This window comes from Temnothorax americanus, unplaced genomic scaffold, assembly GCF_048541705.1.
Source record: "Temnothorax americanus isolate GAGA-0224 unplaced genomic scaffold, ASM4854170v1 Scaffold14, whole genome shotgun sequence".
Classification (NCBI taxonomy): domain Eukaryota; kingdom Metazoa; phylum Arthropoda; class Insecta; order Hymenoptera; family Formicidae; genus Temnothorax; species Temnothorax americanus.
This window is the reverse complement of record NW_027509275.1, coordinates 3,187,600-3,215,493: the sequence shown is the minus strand read 5'-3', so window position 1 is coordinate 3,215,493 and position 27,894 is coordinate 3,187,600. Positions and strand designations below refer to the sequence as shown.

General features: G+C 43.1%; 3 protein-coding genes across 5 annotated transcripts; 2 read left to right on the top strand and 1 right to left on the bottom strand.

Moving 5' to 3' along the window:
- Positions 1-764: 764 nt before the first annotated feature.
- LOC143894735 (uncharacterized) lies at positions 765-17,017 on the bottom strand. Of its 2 annotated transcripts, XM_077401339.1 has the most exons (9): positions 16,672-17,017; positions 6,763-7,017; positions 6,345-6,412; positions 5,736-5,865; positions 5,175-5,636; positions 4,361-4,552; positions 4,182-4,283; positions 3,836-4,051; positions 765-3,388 (listed from the first exon to the last, which is right to left on the bottom strand). In XM_077401339.1, exons 1-9 carry the CDS (start codon positions 16,699-16,701, stop codon positions 3,281-3,283), a joined length of 1,563 nt encoding a protein of 520 aa, XP_077257465.1. In that variant the 5' UTR covers positions 16,702-17,017; the 3' UTR covers positions 765-3,280. The 2 variants fall into 2 exon arrangements, with proteins under 2 accessions (XP_077257465.1, XP_077257466.1); XM_077401340.1 differs by lacking the exon at positions 6,763-7,017 and having other exon boundaries at positions 16,672-17,007.
- Positions 17,018-19,781: 2,764 nt separating this feature from the next.
- LOC143894507 (chondroitin proteoglycan-2-like) lies at positions 19,782-21,537 on the top strand. Its single transcript, XM_077400823.1, has 2 exons — positions 19,782-19,889; positions 20,774-21,537. Exons 1-2 carry the CDS (start codon positions 19,883-19,885, stop codon positions 21,301-21,303), a joined length of 537 nt encoding a protein of 178 aa, XP_077256949.1. The 5' UTR covers positions 19,782-19,882; the 3' UTR covers positions 21,304-21,537.
- A 515-nt stretch (positions 21,538-22,052) lies between these two features.
- Positions 22,053-27,805, top strand: LOC143894503 (uncharacterized). 2 transcript variants are annotated; one of them, XM_077400821.1, is made up of 3 exons: positions 22,053-22,384; positions 22,789-23,595; positions 23,710-27,805. In XM_077400821.1, the coding sequence occupies exons 1-3, from the start codon at positions 22,378-22,380 to the stop codon at positions 27,477-27,479; spliced, it is 4,584 nt and encodes a 1,527-aa protein (XP_077256947.1). In that variant the 5' UTR covers positions 22,053-22,377; the 3' UTR covers positions 27,480-27,805. The 2 variants fall into 2 exon arrangements, with proteins under 2 accessions (XP_077256947.1, XP_077256946.1); XM_077400820.1 differs by having other exon boundaries at positions 22,789-27,805.
- The last annotated feature ends 89 nt before the right edge of the window (positions 27,806-27,894 follow it).

Sequence of the window (27,894 nt, the reverse complement as noted above, 5' to 3'; positions counted from 1 at the left end):
CCGTGTCCTCTCTTCCCCAAGTGAACACCAACTAACAGCAATATTGTATCCTTCGACTGCCCAGACAGCACGCGTGCCCAATATCGGGACATAAGGCGTCTTAAGATGTCTTATGTTCTGATCTTACTAGACACGGTGCAGTCTGGGTATAATCAAAGATTGTATCAATATTATAATTTCCTACTGAACAATGTAACTGTCACATACAACACATATTATATTACACTTATATTGTTGAGTGGAAAATGATATAATATTGATATAATGTTGGTGTTTGCCGGATTCTTAGAGAATTCGCGCGGTCGAGTCGCGACGCGGGGGACAATTCCGTTCGGAGGAGCTCGGGAGAGCAACGCAAACGCTAGCTCGCACCGAGATTCGCGAGAGGTCGGAAAGCCTTGCACGAGTGCGGACAACGCGCGTGTTTCTATGCACGTGTGTGTATGCGTATTGTGTTTCGTGTGTGTCCTGCATCATCGCGGTTACGTCATGCGCGCGTATAATCGTACATCGCTTATAATTATTAACCTGACTTCGAACGACACGTTTACAATGATCACGTTATTCCACTAGGGATGACATGCAGCGTATAAAACATATCTTATCTATATATTTATTTACTGTTGTATTATATATCTAGGTTGCCGCATCCGTTATTTCTGTTACACGCTATATACTTCAATATATACGCGGTACGTCTCTTACACGCTACCAAAAGGATTAACAATCGATACCCCGTGTTTCTTTTCTTCTTTGTCCCCCTCCCCCCCTTTTGCTTAACGCGACGACGCACAGTGTCGCGATATTAACCGGGTTTACGATTCACGAATTCAAAGACAGAGGAAGGAAAAAACGAGGCGCGTTTCGCGTCTCTGACGGATATTGCACTTCAAAACTGGACCGCTTTTAAAATTTTCGCGCGTTGGTCTTCGACCGGCCATTAACGCGTTCAAAGTACGCGTCCTCGGCTTCTTTAGTAAAAATCTGGCAAGGGTACGCTTCTAAAAATATAGCCAATGTATATGTGTCTGTACGTGTGAGTGTGTATATTTGTGCGCGCGCGTTTATATGTTGTGTGTTATGTGTAAAAGTCTTTTTTTTTATATTCAAAATAAATTATGTCGATTCGAAACCCAAATCCGCCGTCAAGTCCCGTCGCGAGAACTCGCGGAGAAACTACGCTGTGGAATTTCTTCGTGTACAATCGAATGGAAAATCGTAATCCACATGTATAGGGGTTGCTCGTCTTCCCGCGGTCCGTTTCCCGGCCTCCGGGAATCCACGTTCGACATTTTGCGTCCTGTTATGAACTGTTCGTCTCTTCTTTTTTTCTTTTGCGATGCTCAACGCTCCCGCCAAAGTTCCACAACAAATCGGCTGCTTCATCGAACAATACCGTGATCCGATTGTGAGTTGGCGCCGACCTTACGATCGGGGCTTCTTACAAGCACTGAGTCGGAGATTAAACGTCTTTTCTGTTTGTTTTGTTTGTCCCTCACCATCGGGCACATCGTCACTGTAGTCACGGAGTATCCGGGATCCAGTTGGCGAAGATCGCGCGCGGAGATCGCCGATCCATCCGCCCTTAGCGATACGTCCGTGGCTTCATGATACTGCCGCCATTCCGTTCTTTTTTTTTTTTAAATCTAGGCTTAAAAAGTAAAAACGCCAGCGCTGGTCGCCGCCGGCACGAAGTTAATCGGTTTAACACATTAACGCTTTGATTCGTTTGTCAGTCTGTGCTCTCCTAGTCCATGACAAGTTACAAAAAAAAACAAAAAAACAAGATAATAAAACAAGGAAAAGAAGTAATAGAATAGATGTCCGGGCTGTCGAGGAGAAGTGGTGTTTACGATTTTACGGGTACTCGAGGATACGATGCACGGGCGTAAATACCGTCTGCCCGTGAATCGATTGTAAAATGCATCTCTCACGCGCCACCACTATAAGCCGCGCCAGCGGCGGTTAGAGTCTTCAAAAGACGATACTCGAGCGTCCTCCTCCCTTTCTCACTTCGTCTCGAGTGTCCACGATCACAATACGTCGAAATTTCCGTCGTTAAAAGTTGAAATTGTGCGCCCTTAATGCGACAAAGTCCGCGACACGCGTTCTTCTTTGTCTCTCTCTCTGTTCCTACTTTTTTCTTCTTTTTTTTTTTAACGAAAGGAAAGAAATTCGTAGGTGTCGCTCGGTAATCACGTACGCGCGATACGTTAATACTTTTAAACAGACACCGAGAAGAAACACTTTCACCGAGCCGTATTTTGTCGGTGCGTTATACGTCTACGTTATACGATAAACGATAGTAATATCCTAAATATTATGACGAGATTCGATTCGCGGTCGCTATACCGTATTTGTTTTTTTTTCTTCTTTTTTTCTCGTTTATCAATAGCATTATAGGCAGTGTTCGTTGAGAAACTGCTACGGTTACCCGTCGAGATGTGTGAAATTCGACTTCTGGATACGATTGCACGCAATTATTACGCTCGACTCCATTGCCCCCTAAAACTACCGTTTTCCTCCACGCCCCATCGGTAGTACACGCGCGGGTGCTTCATTAAGATATTTATAAGACATTTACGCGTATCTTAAAATAAGTATCTCGTGTTTATCGAGCAACGTAAATCGATAAACTTGCTCGTGTAGCGCTAGGAAAATACGCGTCCGAACGCTAATCAAAATAAGCTCGCTCGCTCGCTCTCGAATACGTCGCTCCGTATCAGTGAGTGGCTCAGAAAACGCGCGGAGCGCGCGCACGTCATTTCTCTCCGTGGACGAACGCTAAATGAAGATCATAGAAAATGATAATATCGCTAAGGAAACCTGAGAATTTCTTTCCTTTGCAGACTAACTTTTCGCACGTAATATAAACCGAGATAGTTAGCGATGCACTTACTATCGAGATAACGAAGTACAAATAGAAATAATAATAATAATAAGTGTATAGTAACAGCGGTAGTACGAGTAGTAATAGCAGCAGCAGCAGCAGCGGTCATATTGGTAATTGCAGTAGTAGCATCAGTGGCTGTGTTGATGATGGTGACGTACTTCACTCGTTGGAGCTTGAATCGATTTAACGATTTGCAATTGACGACGAGTCCCGTTCTCACTTATCAATGTGTGATGGGCAACCAGAGCGTCTCCTCCGGTAACCACGATAGAGAGAGAGAGGTCCCATAATCGCCGCAGGCAGCGACTACCGATAAAGGTCCACTATAATCCCGTGGATATATATATCGGACGATTTTTACTTCGGAGTTAGGAGTTGAAGGCAAAATCACAGAATGACGCAGCACCGACAGTATCGTTGTCGCGAGGCTCCCGCGCTGGGTGGTGGGGTCGGTGGTGCGAAATACGCGTGCACCTTTAAGTTCGGTAGATGGGCCTAAAATAGTACAAATAATACATTCAATAATTAATATTCATAAGTTAAGGACGATAAGAACGACAAGTTTTACGTTTAATCGTACGATTGCGACTTACATAGGTATTCCGTTCGTCGAAACGAACTAGAAAAAGGTGAGTCTCTTCAAATTGTAGTACATTGTAGTTATCTATGATAATGTACCGTAAGCCGCAGTCGCGAATTCTTTACATATATGATTCATTGTTAAGCGGAAAAAGCGGTATTAATTGTACCCAGCCGCCGGACGGAGTATCGGAGTAATTGCGCGGAATCGTACTTTTTGCGGAATGCGCGATCTATAGTAATACGATTGCGTGATACGCACTCGGTGCGCGCTAAATATAACGCTCCGCGGGAAATGCGGCCGGATCCCTTTTTCCGCGTAACGCACGAAACGTCGGAGAATACGGTAAAACGGGACAATACTCTGAGTTTACGTATGCCCTCTCTGGTAATGTGTAGGCAGTCGTAAAGTTCGATACGCTCGAGATTGTGACAGGCCTGCATCAGATGGTTCAGACCGTTGTCCGAGATGTTCGGGCAGTTGTCCAGCTCTAAAACGGCCAGGTGTTCCGCCGCACACGGCGACAGCGCGATTTGTCGGAGGCCTTCGTCGGTGATCAACTCGCAGTGTGACAGGCTCTGCGCTCGGAAATGGCAAAACTCTCGATAAAGACACGGATCTTTGCAATTCTGATAAACGCACCGACACCAAAACACCGTGAGAACATCGCCTAACGCACGATGCCGTGTACATTAAATCGCTACTCACTAGTTTCTCCAATCTCGGACAACCCATCGCCAGGTGAGTGAGGGTGGCGTCGGTGATTAAAAGGCACTCTTCCAGATCCATCTTCTCGAGCAGTTTGCAGTTCTGAAAGTCGAAAGTCGAATAGAGTTTCGCGGCTCGGCTGTTTAGACGATTTAAACGATTCGCGCCGATCAACTCACTCTCGCGAGGGCCTGGAAACCTGTATCCGTGAAATGGGTGCACGCGACGCACTCGAGTACATTGAGGAGTGGACAGTGTTGTGCCAGGCTAATCAACGTCGCGTCCGTTAAATTGGGGCAATTCGACAGGCAAACGTAATGCAGCCGTGGACACCGTTCGCTAAGTTCTCTGACTCCGTCGTCCGTTATATTCTGCAACAAGGATCGCAAAGGAATTTTTATTTACTAACGCCTGGGGCCATCCTTTAACTTCCGACACACATTTATGAATAAAATTTAATATACTTTGAGCAAATAATTTAGCTTTTTTCTATTGCATAACAGATCTTATGCAATAGAAAAAAGCTAAATTATTTGCTCAAAGTATATTAAATTTTATTCATATATATAAATGTGTGTCGGAAGTTAAAAATATATATATATATAATTATATATATATATATATATATATATATATATATATATATATAGATAATTTTTTATGTTTAATATATCATAGTAAGATTTTCTTCACTTTAATCGCTTTCTATCGAGAGGTGAAAGTCTTCAACGGTTCTGCGCGGAACACGTGCTATTGAATCAAATTGCAAATACTATTGCGCACAAGTAGCTTCTTTCTCAACTTCCTCGGTACGAAAGAAAACGAATGTCAATTTGATCTCAGCGATACAAGCGAGTCTTATCTCTTTGGGAAACCCAGCGATATCTCGTCGGCGACAAATTGGTTGCGCGACGACTGCAGCGTCTGAGGCGCGTGGCGCAATTGCTCCTCTTTGCGTAACACGCGGATTTGGAGAGTCAATGAGATAAGTACCCTGCATTCGTGTAGATTGATCGCTTCGAGATTAGGACAGTAGCGGGCTAAGCACATCACGGCCTTATCCGTCAGCTGGCGGCACCCCTTGCTCAGAAAGCTGCGAAGTTCCGGGCAGCCCTTGGCGAGCGCGTCGACCCCGTTGTCGGTGAGCAGCTCACACCACGAGAGATTGATGTGGGTGAGCAGCGGGCAACCGGCCGCGAGATCCTTCAGGGACATGTCCGTTATCTCGGGACAGGAGTCCAGATTCAGCCGCTGAAGCTTGGGGCAATGACTGCTGAGGGCCGCGCATGTCGCGTCCGAGATCCTCTTGCACTGACTCAAATTGAGCTCCTCGATATTAGGACACGACTGGGCTAGAGTGCGCATCGAGTTGTTGCCGATGCTCTGGCATCCCTTGAGCGAGAGCTGCCTGAGGAATCCGCCGCAACGCCTCGAGATATTTTCTATTACTGGTCCCTACGCACAAACGCCCCCCCAATCCGGCGTCAATCAATCTCGTTTCTTTTCTCTATATGCGTAAAGAATTCGTCGGGACGGGATATCTTTCTTTATTACCTCCACGTCTCGTTGAAAATCGAAGAGATCGATCCTCTGCCAATTGGACCCATCGAGCGCCAACACGTTCCAGGCTTTGCTTACTTGGGCACAACGGCATAGCGATACGACATCGAGGTACGAAAAAATTCTGTCAATCACAGAGATTCGTTAGAGCGACTTGCGCGTTATCGCGCCCCGCGATTGCTTAACACCTTGCGAAAGCGAGGGGGACAATGTGGATTTAAGTTTTTCGCGAGGCACGATGAGACGTAACACTTACGTCTTATATATACCAATCTTACGTAGCTTTCAATCTTATGAAAGATGCCTGTTTCGCCCGTAAAAAGTTTTAAAGGGCAAATATACGATTACGTGTATTTCAAATATAAACACGGCGAATTTGTATTAGATAAAAGCGTCCAGAGATTAGATCTATTTTAGTATTATCGAAGAATACAGGCAACAGGAGTGTCCGGAATTCCCGTCTCTCGATCAAATAAAACCGAAATCTCGATGAGTTTCACCGTTTCTTATCACGACGGCGACGGGGACAACTCGCTCCGAACCGTGTTAAGCCGGCAAGACGCGATCGAGGCGTATAACACCGCAGGCAAACGTACGCCGTACCTGAGTAGCAATTCTTTTGGCAGTTTCTTGTTAATCTGCGCCTCGTCATCGTGAAACACCCATGTTAGCTGCAACGGAAAGGTGATTAAATACGACCTGAGCACGACGTGAGCCGGGCCGCGCTCGCGTTTATCGCTCTGCGGAGCGACGAACGTTCACCAGAGAGGAGTCGAACAATCCGTCTCCGTTGTACGCAACACGTTGGCGAGGACGGATGGGGGTACGGGGGAAAAGGAGAGAGGAGAGAGGCCGAGAGAGAGAAAGAGAGAGGAGAGAAAGAGAGAGAAAGAGAGAGATGGGATGCAACGTTAGACATACGCTTTTGATAGCGGGACATCAGAGAGGCGCGGGAGGAGCCGCGTATGGTATAAAGCTCTAGCATAGACGTGCCCGGACAGAGTTCTCTAGATTGACTAACCTGCATGTAGGATTGCTTCATGGTAGTGACAGGGTTGTGAGTATGCGATTGCGTGTAATAACCGCCCTGATGATGATAATGTTGTTGATGATGATGATGTTGGTGATAATGGTGATGATAGGATGGATGCTGCTGCTTCCACCATTGTCCACCGGTACCACCGCCTCCTTTTTCCGTCTCCTCGACCGCCAGTACCCCTTGTCCGACCCCTTGGCCCCCTCCTCCCACTCCTAACTGTTGGAGACTTACTTTTTTCTAAAAAAAACATCCCAATACGTGTCATCTCCGTCGCGCTGACGCCGGCGTAACACGCGATAAAACGGAATCGCGGCCTTCGAACGGCGTTTCATTTCGTACGCTCGAAATCGCAGGATTTCACGCAAGGACTAGTCAGGTTCACAATTCCGCAGCCGATTCGTCCATGATTTGTAAGGTACTACTACTGTTTGGACCTCGTCAATCATGGACTTGTATCGTTGTTGCTCAGAGATTCTTAACGTGCCAATGTGCTCTGTTGTGTCATTATAATTTCGTATCTAATAAATATATACCGAATCTCCCCCCAATTCACATATTTGCTTAATTTTAGAGGTACTAATAGTAATGGAACTTTTATTAATTATATACAACAGTCACATTACGATTTCGTTATGTATCATTTGCTAAATTGTGATGATACCTATACGACCTCGCCGTATTCCAGATATGCGACTTTCTTTCGCCACGTACTAATCGCCAATTAATAATTCATCGTCGATTCCGGTGTGAACAATAGCGCATGCAAAGTCGGAATTCAAATGATTGCGTTATTCTGATTGGAAAGTGACATAATTGTTAATTCACAAGTAAACGCTATCGTGTTCGGGTAAAAGTGAGTGACTTCCAATCGTCATACACACACACACATTCATACATCATTAATGCAGTCTGTGTTGCGCAAAAATTATTATTATATTCAGACATAAAATTATATTTTAAATATATATATTATTACACTATACATTTATATGTACAATTAATGGTTAGATTTTTCCCAAATAATTTTACTTTTCACACAGACAAGCAATATTCTTTACGCCACAGACTACACTGAATGTATCGCGATCTCATATCCTTTATTAATTAGCGAACGTTTTCTGTCCGATTGTCCGCGTTCAATTTTCATCGAAAAGCTATTATGCGACTGGGGGACGAGCACGTTTCATTGACGTTACGACGAGCGCAGAGTGATTTTCTTTTTCCCATTGCTCTCGCGCTCGCTCGACTCCGCGTCTCGTTGCATTTTCAACGAGGAAAGCTCGCTCGCGAAATGCTTGATTATCAGGGAGTTAATAGAAGTGGAAACAAGCGGCGAAGAACGATGGCGTATGCAGAATATATAGCACAGCGCGCGAGTCCACAAAACATATACATACAAGTGCAAATCGCTCCCAAGTAGATCTTGAATATTTTCTTTCTGTTTTTTTACGTTAACTTCATCTCGGAAAATGGAACAACTGTGCGTGTCGATGTGCGTGTGTCCGTGTGTATGCGCGTATGTATCTCCACACATAACGAATGCATTGTACCTAACGACAAATAATATTAATGAGTTGCTTGTACGTATGTTTTTATTATGATTTCGTGCTGGGTGCCATATATGTATGCACCTTAATATTATTACACAGATGGTTACACTTACAAAAATGTCGAGAGACGAAAAGTAAATTAAACTGTATTCGACGACAATACCGACGGTAAAATTACTGACAATTTAAAATTAAAAATGACTTGGAATTATATTCCATATCTTGCATTCGAGATAGTGCAGGGATCAAAATATTGCTCGTATACACACGTCTCGCGTGAGATAGAAACAGAGAAAGAGAGAGAGAGAGAGAGAGAGAGAGAGAGAGAGAGAGAGAGAGAGAGAGAGAGAGAGAGAGAGAGAGAGAGAGAGAGAGAGAGAGAGAGAGAGAGAGAGAGAAACTGTTTCTTCACTCGCTCGACAATTGCAAAGGATGGCTTTTTGCATATCTTTTTAATGCGGTCAGTCGTTTTAGCCGTACCTTGTGGATGTTAAAAATGAATCAATGAATTCGTTTACGTCTGTGTGATACATGTATGAAAGCGATCTATACACAATGAGAAAGCTTCTCATCTTGCATAGCCATATAAGGATAAGAAGTAATTGTTACAGATTAAAATGCAGGTTATGAAATTATAATTACCAATTGCTACTTTCGTAAACGTTTATTTATTTAATGCCAATTGTGTGAGAGATGAAAATTTTTACCTTTAGTTTCCTTCACAGCAAGTAGAAACTAAAGCTTATACATATAGGTATGTCTATACAAAGAATTTGAAATAGTGTAAATTTGAAATATAAAATAATGTATTTTATTATAATACATAATTACAATCGTTTCCTTTTGTGAAAAATTTAGCGACTCGACGAATTACGAATTAGTAATTAACAATAGGAATATAAATTTTGTTCAAATACAGCGAGATTCCTGCCGTCAGATAAGGATACTTTCACAACACGTTCTTGTAAACATAATAACAAAATTATTACGCCACGACGATACCTATAACATAAAAAAATTAAATAAAAAGTTGCTTAAGTTATGTATATGTAATTTTACAACGTAACATGCCAAGTAAAAATTATCCCATGCAAATGTATAATAGTTTATGTAAAATGATATTAGAAAATTTATCGAATAATTTTACTAGCAGTTTACGATTGCAGATTCTCGGAATTCTCTGTATTAACACTATCTATCGCTAGCGGATGAAATCGATACGTATTGCCGATCAATAACGTATTGTATGTTTTTCGAGCAAAATCGAGAGAGCTCATATATTCTGATAAATAAATATTAGAATTATAAAAATAATAAAATGCCGATTAATGTCTTTCACAATCGATAGTCACGTAGATGCTAGTAGCAAAAAGTCTATTAATAGGCTTTCAGCTGATAATGCGTTAATATAAAAATTCCCTAAAATTTTATCAATTTTGAATCGTTAAATTTTCCAAAAGGCTCTACTTATTGTTAACGATCCCTAAGCAATAAGCCGTGCAACTACACATATATAAAAGGATTTTAGGTGTCTGCGGACGACGTTAAACGTGCGTCTCCGACGGACAAATCTTATACAGACGCGAGTTTACGCGTCCGGCGTTGAGCTAGAAATGATCCATTTCGCCACGCGGATTTCGCGTTTGGTATTCGCGCGCGAGGGGCTTATTTTACTTCGGCCGCGAAATCGGGATATCGTCCATTTCGTCATTGTGTACGTCCTTGAAATAAAGCGCTTTTATCAATAATAGCCGTATGCATAGATCGCGAGCGGGCGCGAGGGTGGCTCTTCCAACTTCTATGCCTATGCCGCCTATGCCTTATCGCATGAAGTATGCAAGCGCTGCATGAAATTATACGGGATAACGAAGGCGGCCTGGGGCCAAACGATGGCCATCGATGCGACGGAGATACACGCTATTGCGTTACGGCCTTAAACCGTAAAATACGAGCGCAGCCTCGTGAATAATTATGACTCGTATAATCTGGAACAGTTCTCGGTGCGCGGCGAGAAATAGCCAAAATAACCGGTGCAAAAGATACATTCTCCGTTTTATATTCTAAACGTATTGTAATTCAAGCGCTCTATGTTTTCTCACAGTTTCCATCGAAACGAACTTTGTATCTCGAAAGGTCAGAAATAACTTGGAAACCTTAATTCCCGCGGAGCTAATTTTATTTTAAATATACGTTATCTCATTTCGTATATATATATATTAATAAAAATATTAATAAAAAAGATATCTATTCGGTTTATCTCGCGGTTGGTAATGATCGTACGACGATTTGTATCAGAGCTAAAAATGTATAGGATGTATGTAACGTATGTATCGGGAAAAAGGTAACTTAGACACAATGATAAATTGATCGATTCGTACTTGAGATTAGACAGCCTTTGAGTTTGTAATGGTGTAAACAAGTTAAGACGACACACGTTCGTCGACTTTAACGGCGTTATCATAATAATAATCGCAAATTTTTCTGCTAAAAGTTAAAGCTCATTTGCAAGTCCTGATGAGTGCGACTTAAAAAAAACTTCATTATTTCTCGCGAAAATTTCGCGTTTCATTACCGCGCACGCGTATCGTTCCGCGGACGCTCGAGATAAACGGACGATCGTTTTTAACTACGCGATACGTCAAGAGCCATTCGCTCCTCTTGGCCCGTGATGCTATTTCTCCGATTTCGCTCGGTGCGTGCAGCGCATGGCGCGAAGAAGATTCCGCGCGGGCGGGCTCAAAAGCGGTAAAATAAGCGGTCATCGATTCGGCATTCGCCTTAAATACACACAGCCACCACCGCGAAACATAACAACATATGCGCCGCGGACGTGTGCTAAAACACGGAAGACCGGGAAGACAAATAGCGGCGCGTGGGGGGGGGGGGGGGGGAGAGTTTGCGCGCCCGTAAACAAAGTGCGCAAATCGCGAGCGACGCGACGCGACGTGACGGCGACGTCGGGGGGAGGGCGAGGACCCCGCGCGACGCCACCGGTCCCGATATACGATTGCCTTCTATTATTCTTTATCTCCGTCGGGGAGACCCGCAAAGCGGGCGGTATCACGGCCGCGGCCCGCGGGCGCGAGAGATCAATGCGGTCGTCAAGAATCTCCGCTTCGCGACAAGGGAAAAAAAAGAAACAAGGACGTTGCAATAAAAGAAGTCACTGGCAGTTCGATAACAATAAAAAAGGGGAGAGAAACGTGACTTCGCGTAGTCTTTAGAATTCTATTTGATTTCGTTTAACCACGAATTAGAATCGTTCCCGAAACACGTTCTTTTAAAAAAAGAAATTGTGGAGTCAACTATACTGAATTTCGATCAATTTTCAACGTTTATTAAATGCTTCTTGGACATTACTTCGTTCGTTATTCGTGCTGTTATCACATTATTTTTATCATTTTTATTGCGTCACTGTAGCTCTATAATTAAAGAACGACCGGTTTTCTCTCCGAGATCTGTATTTTTCACTCGTATTTCGTCGCAGATTCTAGCTCCAGGATTCAGTTTTTCGGTAGACTCCACCATTGCATGCATCGATGCAACGCGATCATCATTCCGCGTGCGCGGCCGAATGTCGCGCGCGTCCTGCAACATCCGTTTACGTGTCCACCTGCCCCGCGACCATCTCCTCCGCGCGATTTTCTCGAAATCCCGATCGGACGATACCTCCGTAACACGTCATGCCGCTATCCAATCCTGCCCGTGGATTGCTCGATCGAAATCGGGGATCTAGTGCGGTTTCGGAAAAAAAAAATTATCAATGTTTTACTGCGTCAATCGGAAAATGCATCGCGCCCTATGCAGATATCGAAACAGTCCCGTTTCTTGTTGCGGGATTCCAGGTGCAATGAAACTATGCAAACTATATCCGGTGAAGTTAGGATATCGAAAGGAATATAGCGCGCGGCGGACGCTAGGAGTTGTCTTTGAGCGGGAACGCCTCGGAGAGATTTAAGATTTCGCTATTGTATCTTTCAATGGAAATATCGATCGAGATTATATTGCTGTGAAAAAACTTTGGATTTCACTTAAATATGTATGTTATTTTGCGTTCCTACTTCATGCACGACATCATCACCGATACCATGTAAGCGTCAATATTTCAGATATCTCGCAATAAAAGAGAAAAAAGAAAGGCACTGTCAGACGAATATTTACAGTTCTCGAGTTGATTTTTGATCCGAAACAAAAAGTGTACGTACACATGATATCAGTTATACGAAAATAAATCACATCGAGAATCACAAAATTATCTACATAAATAATTATACCATTTCTAATTTACGCATTTACAAAGCAGACACGCCCACGCATTCTATCTTTAAGAGAGCTACTAAATAAATTAAATAAAAATTATGCAAATCGGCAACGAAAGAGAAAAAGGAAAGGCACCGTCAGGCGAAAATTTACAGTTCTCGAGTTGATTTCTGATCCGAAGCGAAACGTACGTACAGCCCGTTCGCACGATCTCCGTCGCGTTGCCATCGCGCATCGTTGTTGATATGCCGTTACGGCTTCTTGCCCTCGCGAAAAATCGCATCGCCCGTCACGAGGAAGCGCGCCGACGAGGTGCCTAGGCAAGTTTATCTTGAGAAAGTACTCAAACGTATCTATAGAATCCGTTGGCTAATAATAAGCCACGATAAAAACATTGCGAATAACGAATATCTCTCGAGATATTCCCGAGAGAATTGGCACCTGTCCCGATTTGTCTACGATAGTCAACGGTGAGTTGTACGCGAGAATATAAGGTTGAGAAATTTTCAAGCGCCATTTCATGCTAAACGCGCCCCACAGGACAATTAGTATACTCGAGATATTTCGATCAGAATCGCGATACGGCGGGGCAATGGAAGAGAAAACGGATAAGAAGGTAAAAAAATGTGTCATTTTTATGTGAACAACTGGGCTTGTCGAGAAACGCTAAATACGGACTGTAATGAAAACAGTAGATATATCGTTGATATATCGTAATTTGTTCAATTTTCCGAGGCGAAATAAGAGAATGCGAGGTGTACCGCGAAATCCTCAGGTCGCAGTCGCACCAGCGTGTCGACGGCCGAGGATCGTTCGTGACGGGCGCGCGACACGCGCCGATGAGCCCGCGCCCGCGCATCCTCCTCCTCTTCGCAGAATCGCGAGCGCGAACGCGAACGCGCGTTATTGCTAGGAAATGAGATCGCGGAGAATTGCGAATGATGCAATTTGCATTTCGGATGTATCCGACGACGCAATCATCGGTGAACGATAGACCGTAGGTTCCGAGCGCCGGACATTCTCGTGCGCAGAATAGCCGCACGGAAAAAAGCGGAAGATCGGCGCGGCGTGCGATTTCTCGCGAGATTATACGCGACTCCAATGCTGATTGCGAGACGGCCTAATCATTCCCGAGGTTGAAGACCAATTTTCGTGAATGAATCTTCAAAGATAAAGATATGTCAGGGGAGCATTGTGGGACCTAACAACGAGAAGCAGACTTTTTTCTTCTTTAAATTCGAGACTCGTAGCATCGACGATATAGCGTGTTTAGGAAAGGAACGAGTCACGAAAAATAATGATCTCCCGCGATATTTTTGCTCGGGGAAAATTCTCTTTGAGACTCACAAGAAGAGGAATAATGTTACGCGTATGTTCATTTTCTGCCGATTCTAGGACACCCTGTATATATATCTGTTCCTTTTAGCTGCGCTCTGTACCATTTCCTGCAAATTTGATCCTTTTCTCTTTCTCTCGCAAAGCTTGAACACGTACGGGTTTTTGTTTCGCGTACAAAAAAGCACCGCCAGAATGCACTTAAAAAGAGTCATACCAAGCGTTGCGGACGTAAAGGAAGCCGACGTTGACGAAGAAAGGGATGCGCTGCGAAAGAAAAGAAGACGGGAAAGGAGACAAGGAGATACGATGAATCAACTCGGGGGAGAAAAAAGTGATTGCCCTCGATTAAGGTGAATTTAGTCGAAAATCTAATTATACGCTGTCTAAAGCCCGTATCGGACTACGGATTGGGATCGAGATTGGATTGGAAATTTGACCAAATCGGAGCAAAGTTCACTAAACTCGAGATCAGTTTTCTCCATTCCGATTGATTAAATTTCAATCCAATCTCAATCCCAATCCGCAGTCCGATACGGGCTTAACGCGTATGTGCGCGCAACCCCAAAGACCGAATGCAAATCCTCCGCGGCAAACATTTTCACATTTTAATTATTTATAAGCTCTTACACGCGTCGAAGTGCACGCGCGGCAGTTCGCGATGTTCGACATGTGGCCGCGTGCATCTCGGCGTGCATGCCAATAACTTTCCGCACATTTACAACTCATGAATGAAGTATAATAAAAATAGCAGTCGCGGAAACCGGATTATATATTTGCCGAGACGGATTATATTTTGCAATAATACGGCCATCGTGTCGAGGCGTCGATCGCGCCTTGTGGTCTTCAGTCTACGCGTCTTTAGTCGAAGGCTGGCAAATAGTCGCGAAACAATAAAGAAGGATTTGTCGGAGGCGCTTATTCTTCGGCAAAAAAAAATACGTCCGTTGTGTTAGCGCGTGTGCGCCGATACTGCATTGCACACAGATTTCTTTCTACACAGTCGCGATACGGAGCGGTGCGAACGTGTTGGTATACACATGTATACAGACGCAATCATTCTAGCAACCATTATTATTCTTTCAAATAGAGAAACGGATATTTAGTTAAGACGTAAATTATTTCTAGATTACCGAGAGGTCAATCCGACGTACCGGCGGAGCGATTCATAAAAGACGGTGATAAATTATGCGTACAATATCCGACCCAATAAAGTCAAATAAGTCCCCAGTAACAACGCGTTATCAACGTGTCCGAATTATCTAATCCAAACAGCAAGATAGGGAAGCGCAGTCCGCAAAAAAAAAAAAAAAAAAAAAAACACGATCCGTCACGCTATTCCCGGTGTTATTAACACATCAATGCCGCGTAATTTCAGATAAACAAGAGGAAAAAATGCTAAAGTGAATTGAATAAAACGAAAGAATTTGCACTCTCGCAAACACACCCACGCGGTCATACATACATACATGCGATGCGCCACACAAGCGCGCGTGCACAACGAATTGTTCGATCCCTGCTGGAAGACAGCGAGGTGTACGTGTATAATGCTACGGAAACGCGGTTTCATTCACAGCTTCTTTACTTTATCGCGTTCTCGTCGAAAGCGAGCGGCCACGCGCGCGCTCGTCCGCCCGCTTGTTTACGCGTCCACGACCTACGTGCGCGCGTCTCCGCGCCTACCGTCGACGAGGACGACGTCGTCGTCGTCGCGACGCCGCGCCGAGGCAGCGATGTCCCGAGGAACGCGCGCGCGAAGCGGAGTAAACGTCGCGGAGCAACAACGTCTGTCTGTCCGACGAGATTCGCAGCGTCGCGAGCAACGACGAGCTCATTGACATTCCGTTCGCGCGCTCGAACGCCGTCGTCGTCGTTGGGATTCGCTGCCGTGCGCCAGAGAGCGCGGAGAGATTTTTGCGCGTCGTCGTCGTCGTCGTCGTCGTCGTCGTCGTCGTCGTCGTCGCTGCTCGGACGCCGCCGGAGCGAAGAACAAAGAAGAGGATGGTAGCCAGGGCGCGGGGAAGGGGGGTGGCGTGCATTTAACAACGAGAACGCACCGCTGGCGACGTAGCCACCGCTGGCGACCGCGGAAGCGAGAGAGAAAGAGGGTGGGGGAGAGAGGGGGGCGAATGAAGGACAGAGAAAGAGAGAGAGAGAGAGAGGCGGAGTGTGCGAAAGAGAGGAGCGAAGAAAGAAAGACAGACAGTGACAGAAAGAAAGGAAGGAAGGAAGGAAGGACGGAAGGAAAGAGGAAAGACAGGACAAAGAACGGAGCTGGCTGGCTGACTTGGCTGTCTGGTTGACTAAGCTAGCTGGGCCCGCTCGCACAATCGCCTCGGTTGATCGATGAGAATATATGCGTAGCACGCGTGAAAAAGGCTCGGAGTAATGTAATGACAGCGTGTTGCCAGCCAGCCAGCCAGCCAACCAGTCGGGCAACCAGCCGGACAATAACGAGAGAATGCCCTGGCGCGTGACGCCTTCACCGTCGTTGTCCTTGTCGTAGGTCGTAATCGTCGTCTTGGTCACGACGGGGACGCGAAACGGCGGCGACGAGGATGCCCGTGGTGGCCGCCGCGCTTCGCGGAGGCCAGGGGAGCGAATCAGCTGTTCGCCTCGGCAATGACAACATTGAACACGCACGACCCCCCCGGACTGTGTGGCAGCACTTCGACGCGCGTTTCCGCGGCCGCGTTTCCACGGGCCGCGAGGGGCCCGAATAAACGTCGGATCGGCGTCGACTTACCTCGAGCCTGGTGCGCCCGGAGTGTATCATCCTTTTGCGTCGCGTTATTTTGCAAAACTTCCGGGAGTACCCGCACGGTGCAGTCGCGAAAAAAAAAATCGTCGCGCGGCTGAGCGAGTCGCTACGCTTCGCGAGAGAAATGGCCGAGTCTACTGAATGCTCGACGTGCAGCCGCGTAGGGGGACGGAGGGGTACCGAACGGTGCGCCGCCACTTTCCGTCGGCGCCGCGGCCGCGCGCCACGCCGATTGGCCGGCGGCGGCCGACTTGACGACAGCGCGGCCAACCGGCGCGTCCGCAGCCATTGTTTACACGCTTCCCATTGGATCGTTATTTTTGTGGGAGCGTAGGACGACGACGACGACGACCGCGACGCGACGGAGGCGGGCGGGCGGACGACGGACGACGACGACGAATGTGCACTTTGTGTGCAACGGCGTAAGAGAGGCGCGACTCTCGCTCGCGCTCCGACTCCGAAAACAAGAGAGAGACTGGAGCGCGCAGGCGCGCAGCTGGCACAGGTGATCGGGGTGACTGAGGACGCTGGACGGTCACAACGTTGCACGGTTACAGAGTACAGACAACACCGTTACCGACGTACGATTCGAGCCGGTTACCAAGCGCACACCTCGTCCCGAATAAGCGCACACGCGGAGTCAAGATCGGCGCGTGTGTTGCTAGGTTCGCTTTGATTCGCAGTTCGCACTTCGGGCGGAGAGAAATAGCCCCGTTGACCTGGATTCAATTATGACTCGACCGAAATATTTAATTTACGGACGAGAAGCCGGGCAATGGGGGAGAGGGCACCGAGACGACACGCGAGATCTTGATGACCCGAACGAGCGCGATAATCGAGCTAATTGTTGTCTGGGGGCCTATGAAAGCTTTATTCGCGTAGCAAACGCGAACAGACGGGAAACATATTAAAATTGAACGATCGAACAATAGAAAAGATATGTGTGTGACTTGCTGAACTTGCTCTGTATTATAATGATGATATCATTGGCGCAATGAGGGGATTGCGTAATGTAATCACAGCGATGATCGATTGGATAGGCATTTTACCGTATTGTCCATTAATCGCGTGTAATGCGATATCAAAACGCACTTTATCGTAAATGCTTGAAAAAGTAACTAAAATCAGCTGTTTTCAGATTCGCAAAATATATTTGATACTAATTCATACGATAAATAAAAAATTATTATAAATAAAATATATGCTACCATATTTACTCTCAATTCTCTAGAATATAAAATAAAAAATTTAATTGCATGGTACAGTAATTACAGAGTCGAGTTTGAGGAGAAAAGATTTTATGACTCGAATCTTCCCGAAATACAGTCAGTAAATATAGCTTCAAACTACTGCGAAAAGAACGTTCGGCGGAAGTTTCTTGAACGTATTTTAAGACAAGTTTGGAGAATTCTTCCCGAGAAAAGAGTGCGCGTCGATTATTTCTAGGTTTTGTTAATCTTATTTCGAAAAAATTCTAGTTTAGTTAAAAAATGTATTTCTAAATGTATCCATCGTCAATTATACGCGTCGTTGATACCGATGATACTCGATCACGCCGAGTTATTGTAGGCAAAGGCAAAGCGGCAATATTATATCGATAAGCCGTGATGATATCGCGTATACTTCAATTGTAGAATTCAATAAGAGGTCAGTATGACATTATCGAAGCGCAGATCAAGGCTGATAAAAAGAAATATGATGTTCGCGATATATCGCGATCTGGAATGTATTGAGGTTCGGAGAATCATTATTTCGATCGAATCATCGACTTAACATGGAATGTATGATTTTTTTATACCCTGAATATACGTTCAGTTTCAACGAAGTATCTATATATATCGACGATCATCGTCGCGACGTACACGTTGAAAATTTATCGGCAATAGAGAGCCAATAAAAATAATGGGTGTATTTGTAAAAGAAAAAGATTGCGTGCGCGCAAACTATGACAGATTGGATATGCAATCTTTATTTACATTTTTGCAAGGCTGACTGTGATTCACCTGTGGTGTTTAACACATAAACTATACGATCTTTGTTACTCCGAAAGAGATTTATAGCGCCACTTCTCGTATCCTATCTCCTCGTCATTATCTAATATACTATAATGATACTGTAATGATTTAGGTCACTTCCGAATCTTCTAATCGAAGAACCTTGCGCGCTCACAAAAATTCAGACGTAGTTTGTGCAACCTTGTCGTTATCGGTGACGAGACACCGCTATTTATTTCAACTGTCGGCATTGATAAAAAGCGACCAAAATCTGAAAATACCATGTACGTTTAATTAAATTTCGTTTAAAAATAAACTTCCCATTCGCTTTATTTTTACAAAGCGGAACGCGCATAAACTTTTATCGTTTATCGTTTTCACGAGTTTATTGACTTTTTTAATTAATTCGATATTCGAGAGCACAAACTGTCATGATTGAATTTAAAAAAAACACACACGTATTACTTTTAGATATGCAGATATATTCTCATTTTATTATCTATCCAGAAAACGGAAGATAAAAAGTTTTATTAAATATATAAAGGAATTGTGCCATTCTAGATAAAATTGCAGTTTTATTGCAGAATATTACATTTAATTATAAAACATTTTGACGCGTAAAACATCTTTCAAGATTGACTTCCCACAATCCCACAAGTGCGAAGAATGTAATTGCTCGATAAGTATCGTACTCCAATAGATATAATTAGCTCGGTTTGTGATTTTATTTTTACCACTGCCTTCAAGATTTTATACGTCAACAACAAGAAATACGGTTGAATATTATCTGAAAACATTTCAAAGCTCCAAATGATAACGCGATGTAGACGCATGGAAATATATGTATCATATATGTATGTCATATAATATTCTATCGCACTCTCTAAAAAAATTCCTTGATACGTTTTTTGTATTGAACAATTTTGCTGGTTGTTCTGGTAAATTCGCTGAACGATCTAATCAGTTATTATCAGTATTACTTCATTAAATCACCCCTAGAGCAATCTTTCAATTACACTTGTTTTTTGCTCGCGCAGCGACCAGATATCCTTTTGGAATATAATATTTGACGCGCTTTGATTATTATCAAACGATAAGATGTTTGATATAAATCGATACGTCTGCAACCGTCAGTTATTGTATTTTTAACTGTCGAGTGTGTGATACGCTTTTAGTTTTAATACACCAAATTAATAACCACAATGAGAGGTAAGTTTCTAAAGATTCTGTACGATCTTGTGACAACAGCAGGATAAGTAACATGATAAGTAACGATCTAATTTCTTAACGTTAGTGCAAGTTTTACTCGTCAATTAAAGTGCTTGTTTTCTATCTTTTTTTCGTAAACTGTCCACGAACTGTCTGTCCGCTTTGAACGTTGACAAGATTTAACCATTAAGTCTCTAAGCAAGTTAAATTTTCGGTAAAAGATAGTCTTTTATTGTCACTGTTTATTTAACGCGTATTGGGGAGAAAAAATCTTGCACTGTCGCGCGGTAGCGTTCTCGATCATATAAGAGTCGATAAAAGTTATCCCTTGTTATCACTGGCGCTGTTAGCTATAAATTTTGGGGAAAATTTTAGAAACTAAAAAAATATAATCAAGTAAATAAATAAATAAAAAATATATAAAAGTACAATTTAAAGTTTAGCTTGTTAAGGTTTTCAGGTTTACACATGTAAATATTACTTTAATTTATTCGAAATTATCATATAAATGTACCAATGCCTGGACATTTTCAAATCATTTTAGTGCTTAAATAAGTTGTATCGCGAATTAAAATCAAATAATCAAAGATAAAAATATTTTTCTTGTATTATATTTTTATCTTTGATTTTAATTCGTGTTATACTTATTTAAAAATTAAACTAATAAAGGTGACACAGGTCTAAGATTTGTATATTTACTTTATTTGTGTATATATAGCGGGACGCGTTTCCCTCACTCCCCCTCCCTTAACTAACGGCGCCTGTGTTATTACGCAGGGAAATTAAAGCCGCTTTCGCGATATCATCAAAAAATAGACGAGGACATAGATGCTAGAGAATCTAACTCTTCACGATAATTGAGAACACATTTTATCATTTTACAGGATACTATGCGATGATCGTCGCCGCATTGGCGGTCGTCGCAGCTGGAGTACCTGCGGGCCAAATTCCGTGGAAAGCATCTGAGAACAAGCCTGAATGTCCATCCTCGGGCACCGCCAGGCTGCCTCACCCGCAAGCCTGTGACTTGTATTACATTTGTCAGGCCGGAGAGAGCACGATGCACGAGTGTCCCGAGGGTCTGCATTTCAATACTGCTATTGAGCAGTGCGACTGGCCGCCCGCAGGATGCTTGGCCGGACGTCGGCCGGAGACTCAACCGAATATACCCGAAGACAAAGACGAAGACGAAATCGAAGACGAAGACGAAGCCAATACGCCTGGTTGCATCGGGACATGTCCAATTTCGGATTCTGTTGATAGAACGATACTTCTGCCTTACGCAGGTGACTGCACTAAGTACTGCACATGCAGCAACGGCAGGCCGTTCATTATGCTCTGCCCGGACAATTTGCATTTCGACGCCAAGAACTCCGTCTGCAATTGGAAGTGGGCAGCTAAATGCCAATCGTAAACCAGCAAACGATACAGCACAAAATCTGGCGGAGTATAGAATTGACGTAGAAAGAAGCAAAATCAGAGTTTTGCCGACTCCCCCTACTTCTATCAATTATTCGTATGTTGGGCCGAAGAGATGGAAAAAGCGATTTGGGCAAACACTCGTCTTTCTTAGATTCTTAGATTATTGATAATAAATGTATTATAATAAAAAGATTCTAACAGAATAAATTAAAATTTATGTAATATATTTGTGTTTGTATGTTAATAAAGCAGAAAATTATTTGTATAATTACTAAATGGATAATGCTGTTATCTGATAACAGAGTATCGATACTCATATCTGTATCTTATAGATCTTAGATTATTGAAAAAATTAAATTAAATTAATCTCAGCGTCATTCTATTATGTCAGAATTTCTAATCGACTACCTCGATAGCAACGTGTCTCGCAATTCACGATTCTTCTGTAAATGTCAAGAAATATCATTTATAACTTTCCAATTTATTTGTAATTTTCCAATTTTGTTATCTTCTTGCACAATTAATTTGAAATTAAAATCTCATTAAAATAAAATTAGCTTCAAAAAATTTAATTTAATAGAATTAAGATCGCGAGTTGTTTATGATAATTTATTATATATCGCTAATATATCGCTAAATATATACTTGATGTTTTAATAATTTTTCAATATTTCTTCAAAAAATTAGCAAATTAAACTTTATTATTACTAGATAGTATTTTCGATTATTTCGAGATTATTTCAGCTCATAACCGTGATAGCCGAATACTTTGGTAAAACAAAATATTTAAAATCCTTACGTCCGCGTTTATAATGCCGCGCTTGTTACTTGACACCCTGTATCTGTTACGCATAAAAAAATTTTTGCACCTGCTTCAATATGCTCAAGTGACGTTCCTAAGAGAAGGGTTTCGTCAAATGTTAGATATGATAAGCGCGTATTAAGCGATAACGCGCCGTGCGCTTATATATAAAAATCATTTCGTAAAGGCAAATTCGTCAGTTAGCAATTAAGTGAGTGAAGATATAGATATTGGTTTCCAATTATAGCGAATGGGTTTTTCACGATGAAAGGTGAGTGCTCGCGACTGACGGAACTCCGATGAAGTAATGAAACAGAAGTAAACGGAAGGACGACTAAAACGCATTAGACATTTGTTTGTTAAGTGACGAATGTGCAGAGCAATTATTTACGTGAAGAAAGAGAGAATTTTGTGCAGAGTGCAAGTAATTGGTTGTCCGTAGGTTGTCGGCCAGGAGAAGCATAAAATAATTATATATATATATATATATATATATATATATATGTGCAAGTTTAAAATATTTTTATCATTATATTACTTTACTTCGCAGATTTTCCATTTTTTCGATTAAATTAAATGCAAAGTATAAATGTGAAGAATAAAATAATATTGTTCAAATTTAATTACCAAGGTTAATTCCATAAATACCATTTCATATATTGTTTTAAATTTCAGGCATATACTTAGTGACCATTTTATACGTGGCCACATTGAGCGTTGTTGCCATCAACAAATCGCCAGTGGCTGACATTCTAACAGAATGTCCTAAGACCAATCCAGAGAATAAAACAGTTTTTATTCCTCATGAAACCGACTGCACGAAATTCTACAGTTGTCACGTGGGAAATAAAGGGGAGCCAATAGATTGTCCTGTCATGGATAAAAACGGCAATAGATTGCACTTCAATCCCAAACTTCAAGTATGCGATTGGCCGTGGAGAGCGGGATGTGAGTTATCGTCATCGACTCCAACGACTACGTCATCAACGACCCCGTCAACGACAACTCCGACACCGACGACCCCGTCAACGACAACTCCGACACCGACGACCCCGTCAACGACAACTCCGACACCAACAACCCCATCACCAACAACTCCGCCAACGATCACGACACAGAGTACTCCGACGTCGACAATCCCGTCATCGAGTTCTCCAACGACTCCGTCATTGGATTCTTGCGAATCCGATAACAGGACACATATGATTCCTGACAAGACTACGTGCGATCATTACTATTTATGTTACAACGGCGAGGTAAATCCGATCCCTCAGAAATGCGACCGCAATTTATTATTCAATCCAGTGCTCCGTGTATGCGATTATCCGGTAAATGTAAACTGTAGTAACATTCCATCGAGTACGGATACCGTACGATCAACTACTAGTTCGTTAACTTCGACGAATCCATCGACTTCGCCGCTGTTCTCTCCAATGCCGACGAAATCAATAGATCCATCTGCTTGGGTTTGCGTACCAAACGGTAAGCGATACAAGGTTCCTCATGAGACTATATGCAATTATTATTATTGGTGTGTTAACGGCATAAAAGGTACGCACCCGATAAAATGCGAAAGTTATTTCTTATTCAATCCAGTGATCGGTCAATGTGATTACCCGGAAAATGTAGACTGCAATGATAGAAGTACTCCATCCCCAACAACGCCTACAACGAAATCTACAACGGAATCTACAACGGGAACTACAACGGAAACTACAACGGAAACTACAACGAAAACTACAACAGAACCAACAACAACAAGAGATCCTAACAAACCCCGCACAAAGTGTCCTCCAAAGGGATCAACGGAAAAAGCGCGGATCCCTCACCCATGTCTATGCAACGTATATTACGAATGCGTAAACGGTGATAAGATATTAGAAACGTGTTCATTCGGCATGCATTTTGATTACGTGAGAGAAGTTTGCGATTGGGCTGCAATAGTAAAGTGTACTCGGCCGCTTCCACCCTTCGACATTCCAATTGATAACTATAATATTAATATTAATGACTATAATACTAATAGCATATGTGCGCCAGAGGGCAGAGCATTTCAGCACGACACCGATTGTTCGGCCTATTATTTATGCTCTAATGGTGAGAAAATTTTGAGACATTGTATGGAGGGACTTCACTTCAACGTGACCATCCAGACATGCGACTACCCGCAAAAAAGTTGCGATCTAAATAGATCCCCACCAATAACCGATCTAAATACTTGCCCTCCTGCAGGTTCTTTTATAGAGACTGTATTTTTGTCTCACGAATGTGAATGCACGCAATATTACCAATGCATCGATGAAAAGAGAGTTCTTCGATCTTGTCCGAGTGGTCTGCATTTTGATAGCGTTCGGCAAATTTGCAACGAGCCAACTGAGGTTAAATGCGTCGATTACACAATTTCGACAACGCCTAGAACAATATCCACAACAATATCAACTACAAAAGCTATAGGTAAGCCCCGCATAACGTGTCCTCCCAAGGGATCATCCGAGAGTGCACGGTTTCCTCATTCATGTTTATGCAATCAATATTACGAGTGCGTGGAAGGTGACAAGATATTACGAACATGCCCGATCGGCAAGTACTTTGATGACGCGAAAGAAGTTTGCAATTCGGCCGCCAAAATGAAATGCCAGCCACATCCATCTTACAATTACCTAATTGACGACTACGATACTGAATGCTCCCCGGACGGCAGAGCGTTTCAGCACGAAATTAGTTGCACCGAGTATTATTTATGCTACAAGGGTGAGAAGATCTTAAAATCCTGCGAAGAAGGACTTCACTTTAACGTTAGTCTACAGACGTGCGATTATCCGCAAAAGAAAGGATGTGATTTAATTTTTTCACCTATGCCGACAATCGCTCTAGGTATTTGCCCTCCCGCAGATTCCGTAGAGAAAGTACTGTTGCCTCACAATTGCGATTGCACACAATATTACGAGTGTGTTGATGGAGAACAGGTTCTTCGAGATTGTTCGGGTGGTCTGCACTATGATCATGTTCGTCAGATTTGCAACGAGCCGACCGAAGCCAAATGCACCAATCTCGTGCCGACGCCGACGGTTCCCACAAAGCGGCCGTCTGGTACCCCTAGATCGGATTTAAAATGTTACGACGAGGATAACAAAATGCCTTACAAATACGACTGCAGGTTCTACTACAAATGTAGCAACGGCAAGATGATCTTGAAGACATGTCCTAGAAATTTATACTTCAATCCGAAGCTTCGAGTCTGTGATTTTCCAGAGAATGTCGCTTGTGACGCTGGATCTGAGAACGTACCCACTATCCCAACGTCAACCAAGTGCCACTCGATGACAGGAACCACCAAAATTCCTCACGAGACCGACTGCAATCTATATTACGTCTGCGAAAATGGCATTAGTGCTCTTAAAAAATGCCACTCTCCGGAACTCGTTTTTAATCCTATTCTGAAAGTCTGTGATTTCCCCGAGAATTATATTTGCAACGATAAAATGATAACTCAAAACCTTGACCCAACTGCCTGCATCGGCACCTGTCCTGAAGAAGCCAAATATCCAGTGTTACTTCCGAACGACGATTGCAAGAAATTCTGTTTATGTAGCGGCGGCGTGGCGTGGATACAGTCGTGTCCTGAACCGCTCTACTTTGATTCCGTAGATAAAGTCTGCAAACGAAAGAACAAAGCCGTTTGCGGGAAACGTGAATTCAGTCAAGATGATGCTTTCACAATTCATAATATAGCCAATGAAGACAAGTCGCCGCAACTTTTGAGTAAGAAAAACACTGAAGAACACGGAACACATAACAACTTGTGGTCTGAACTGAATTTTTACAATCTCGATCCAGCTACGTGTATCGGTACTTGTCCTGAAGAAGACCCTGAGTTTGCAGTGTTACTTCCGAACGACGACTGCAAGAAATTTTGTCTATGTAGCGGCGGCGTGGCGTGGGTACAGTCGTGTCCCGAACCGCTCTACTTTGATTCCGTAGATGAAGTTTGCAAACGAAAGAACAAAGCCGTTTGCGGGAAACGTGAATTCAGTCAAGATGATGCTTTCACAATTCATAATATAGCCAATGATGACAAGTCGCCGCAACTTTTGAGTAAGAAAAACACTGAAGAACACGGAACACATATCAACTTGTGGTCTGAACTGGATTTTTACAATCTCGATCCAGCTACGTGTATCGGTACTTGTCCCAAAGAACCCAAATATCCAGTGTTACTTCCAAACGACAATTGCAAGAAATTCTGTTTATGTAGCGGCGGCGTGGCGTGGGTACAGTCGTGTCCTGAACCGCTCTACTTTGATTCCGTAGATAAAGTCTGCAAACGAAAGAACAAAGCCGTTTGCGGGAAACGTGAATTCAGTCAAGATGATGCTTTCACAATTCATAATATAGCCAATGAAGACAAGCCGCCGCAACTTTTGAGTAAGAAAAACACTGAAGAACACGGAACACATAACAACTTGTGGTCTGAACTGGATTTTTACAATCTCGATCCAGCTACGTGTATCGGTACTTGTCCTGAAGAAGACCCTGAGTTTGCAGTGTTACTTCCGAACGACGACTGCAAGAAATTTTGTCTATGTAGCGGCGGCGTGGCGTGGGTACAGTCGTGTCCCGAACCGCTCTACTTTGATTCCGTAGATGAAGTTTGCAAACGAAAGAACAAAGCCGTTTGCGGGAAACGTGAATTCAGTCAAGATGATGCTTTCACAATTCATAATATAGCCAATGATGACAAGTCGCCGCAACTTTTGAGCCAGAAAAACACTGAAAAACACGGAACACATAACAACTTGTGGTCTACACTGCATTTTTACAATCTCGATCCAGCTACGTGTATCGGTACTTGTCCTGAAGAAGACCCTGAGTTTGCAGTGTTACTTCCGAACGACGACTGCAAGAAATTTTGTCTATGTAGCGGCGGCGTGGCGTGGGTACAGTCGTGTCCTGAACCGCTCTACTTTGATTCCGTAGATGAAGTTTGCAAACGAAAGAACAAAGCCGTTTGCGGGAAACGTGAATTCAGTCAAGATGATGCTTTCACAATTCATAATATAGCCAATGATGACAAGTCGCCGCAACTTTTGAGCCAGAAAAACACTGAAGAACACGGAACACATAACAACTTGTGGTCTACACTGCATTTTTACAATCTCGATCCAGCTACGTGTATCGGTACTTGTCCTGAAGAAGACCCTGAGTTTGCAGTGTTACTTCCGAACGACGACTGCAAGAAATTCTGTATGTGTAGCGGCGGCGTGGCGTGGGTACAGTCGTGTCCCGAACCGCTTTACTTTGATTCCGTAGATGAAGTTTGCAAACGAAAGAACAAAGCCCGTTGCGCGAAACGCCCGTTCAATTAAGATCACACGTTTTCACGATTGATAACAAATAATGGTCAATGAAGATGAATCTGTGGCCCCTCCGAGCGAGGAACACGACGGCAAACAGTCATTTAAAGTTTTATTTCAGTTTCAGTTTTTATTTAATTAATCGAAATTCTCTGTAAATTACTTATAAATCGCTATGTTCACTTTTCTTGTAATTTAGCGCTCAATAATGTTATAATTCAGATACCGTATCTGAAAGACGGTATTGCAAAAACTCCCTAATATTAAATGTTGAATCAATTCTAAGAGAAAATGTCGTTTTTCTGAGATGTAATTGTTCGTCAATAAATTATTTTTTTTATAGAACCATTATAGAATAATTTAACAGTGGCGCCATAATATATTATAACTTATAATTACTGAAAGCTATTGTGTTCACTTTTTAATT